Raw genomic sequence first — 2,535 nt, 5'->3', positions numbered from 1 at the left:
TTTTTTTTTTTACGTGGATGTAGGCCGTCTCTATGTGATAAACAATTGGCAACCAAACGGTGGCTCGCTAAAGGGATATATTATGAAATTAAATTAATCACTCAATAAGTATTAACGTTAGATTGTTTCCTCAATATGGCCATGGTGGTCATCAGTGACTGGAGTGCCTCAAATGTTTAGAATAATTAAAATAAAATAAACGTTGTCAACTAAAAATTTTGAACGTCATAGCAGTGAACGTGTTAATAAGTAATTGTTGTTCAAATTATGTCGTGTTTTATGTCATTTTCATCAGAAAAATCTCATCAATATGTTAAGAAAAATTTCGGTATAAAAAAACGTAAAATTAAAAAAGTTGATATTTAAATCACTTGGTTGCCTGGACTCACGTTTCATGCTTATCTTTTATTCGTTGTCCTTGTCTACGTTTGGCGAACTACATAGGCCGGCGCGTGGCTCGAAAACGTAGTCCCTGACTCTACGAGTGTCAGGTTTAGCTTCCTTGCGGTCTGACACTTGTGGAGAATATACTGTATTTCATGTTTCCATGCAAAATCCTATTTTTATGGGACACGACGTACTATGTTTCTCTGATCAATTTTTCACAATTTTCAATTATGAAAAATCTCACTATCGTAATTGAAAATTTATGAAATCCACGTATATCAAGTTTCCATGCAGAATCCAATTTTTATGGGACACGACACAGCCATTAAATATCCATGGGGCCACGGTGTCGGTTATTGATTTTATGGTGACATCGACATGGCCGTCTAACAATGAGTTAAGAGAAACCGAATCATGATAGAGAAAGAGAGAGAGAACTTTGGCCACGTTCAATACCAGATTCTCAGCAAATATTCGTCCAACAGTTGTAAACACTGTTCCACCTCTCGAGATGGACGATAACCCCAGAAAATAAGGTCCACTTCCGGTGAGATGAAAGTCGTCTTTCATCGCATTATCGTCGCACGTAATGCGTTTTCCCTTCGTACGAATTTCTACCAGACTTTTTCTCTCTGGAAACTGCGGAAGGAACAAGTGCCAATAAAACTTGGTTGGAAAATTTTTCTCAAGAAGTTTCAGTAGAAAGTACGAATTGATCTTTCCTTCTCTTGAGAGAAAAACTGTGCTGTCAGCGTTTCACTGTATGAATCTTTTATTATCGCGATATTCAATCTACTTTTCGAATATTTTTTATTACTTTACTCTTTTTCCTCCAAATAGTTTCTCTGTTATGAAAAATTCAATTTATTCGTGCAATTGTATTTATCGGTTCGTTACTTTGTTCACTTCTATCGATGTGATTTTTCTTTCAAAGCAAACACGTGCGGAAAATTCGTTTTGAATCGAAGCAATTCAGCGACCGATATCAATATTTCCGTGGTAATTAGTGTCGTTAGAGCGATCGATTTGCTGGCTTCACGGTGGTAAACGTGCTTTCTAGGGGTTGTTCCATCCCTCGTCGGTAACGTAGAGACCTTCGCTTTTCCGTGGAAAACTAGGGAAATCTGGGAAGCGTATCCCAAGTCGATAAAGCGAACTCAAACGTTTATGTGCTTGCAGTACCTTTTTTTTACCAACAATCGTTTCAATTTCAACGAGATCCTGCGATTTAAGATCGATCAATTTTCTTCTATCGTTGAAAACACTACAAAATCTTTTTACGTCCTATTTATCACATCTGTATTAGCGAAACAGTTAATTTTTTTTATAAAATAACTCGTTTTATTTTATACAAATAATTAACCGCGTCTTTCCGTTTGTCTGTTGCAGCGAAAAAGCAAAATGGGGCGGCCTTGCGGACAAATAGTTTGGGCTCAGGGGCGAGGACACCACCTCTCGAAAGGAAAAGCAAATTTTCAGCCCTCGGTAGACTCTTCAAACCGTGGAAGTGGAAACGGAAAAAGAAATCGGATAAATTTGAGGCTGCCTCATTGTGTAAGTATTTTCCTATTAGAAAGAAATTTTACGATAAATTGAAAAAATGAGATACTTGTTTTTTTTTTCTGTGTTGAATTGTTAGTAATAGTATTGATTTGGAGGTTTATCGATGAGCAAGGGTGTTAACCAGGGGTTGTTTCACGCGATTGCAGCGCTCGAGAGGAAAATCTCTGTACGAGCTAGCAGAGACGAGTTGGTACAAAAAGGAATCCTGCTGCCCGTCATAAGGTCCACGTCGTTTCCGGAAAATGGTGAGTTTTACTGTTTTACCATCTGCTACCAGCTCGATGGAAAATCCTCTGTTGAAATTGAACCATCAAATGTTTTATTTACGTGGACGGTTTGAGCGGGTTATATCGGAATTTTCTATTCGTGGTCGAAATATGGTAATATTGTTGCAAGTGTTAGAGGATTGAAAATTTTTGAATACGAAGTACGAGTATTTGAGAATTTCGTAATTCTGTAAAAGAAATATTTCTGGCAAATAGCGAAGAATGCAATGTTTCAAGATTGCCGATTGATTAGAAATTAAAATTGTTAAAACTGCAGTAGATAGTGCTGTTTTCTTGAATTTGAATATTTCAGAGCCAT

The 2,535-nt window shown here is 37.1% G+C and overlaps 1 protein-coding gene across 1 annotated transcript in view; it reads left to right on the top strand.

Moving 5' to 3' along the window:
* Nucleotides 1-2,535, top strand: part of LOC108573723 (phosphatase and actin regulator 2-like) — a 140,121-nt gene that overhangs the window by 131,363 nt on the left and 6,223 nt on the right. The window contains exons 2-3 of the mRNA XM_017936195.1: nucleotides 1,777-1,941; nucleotides 2,097-2,195. Coding sequence (XP_017791684.1) covers nucleotides 1,777-1,941; nucleotides 2,097-2,195 — 264 coding nt within the window. The remainder of the gene's footprint in view (nucleotides 1-1,776; nucleotides 1,942-2,096; nucleotides 2,196-2,535) is intronic.

The sequence above is a fragment of the Habropoda laboriosa genome, unplaced genomic scaffold (genome assembly GCF_001263275.1).
Source record: "Habropoda laboriosa isolate 0110345459 unplaced genomic scaffold, ASM126327v1 scaffold126, whole genome shotgun sequence".
Classification (NCBI taxonomy): Eukaryota; Metazoa; Arthropoda; class Insecta; order Hymenoptera; family Apidae; genus Habropoda; species Habropoda laboriosa.
Note: the sequence above shows the minus strand (reverse complement) of the source record. Positions and strands in the feature narration are given on the sequence as shown.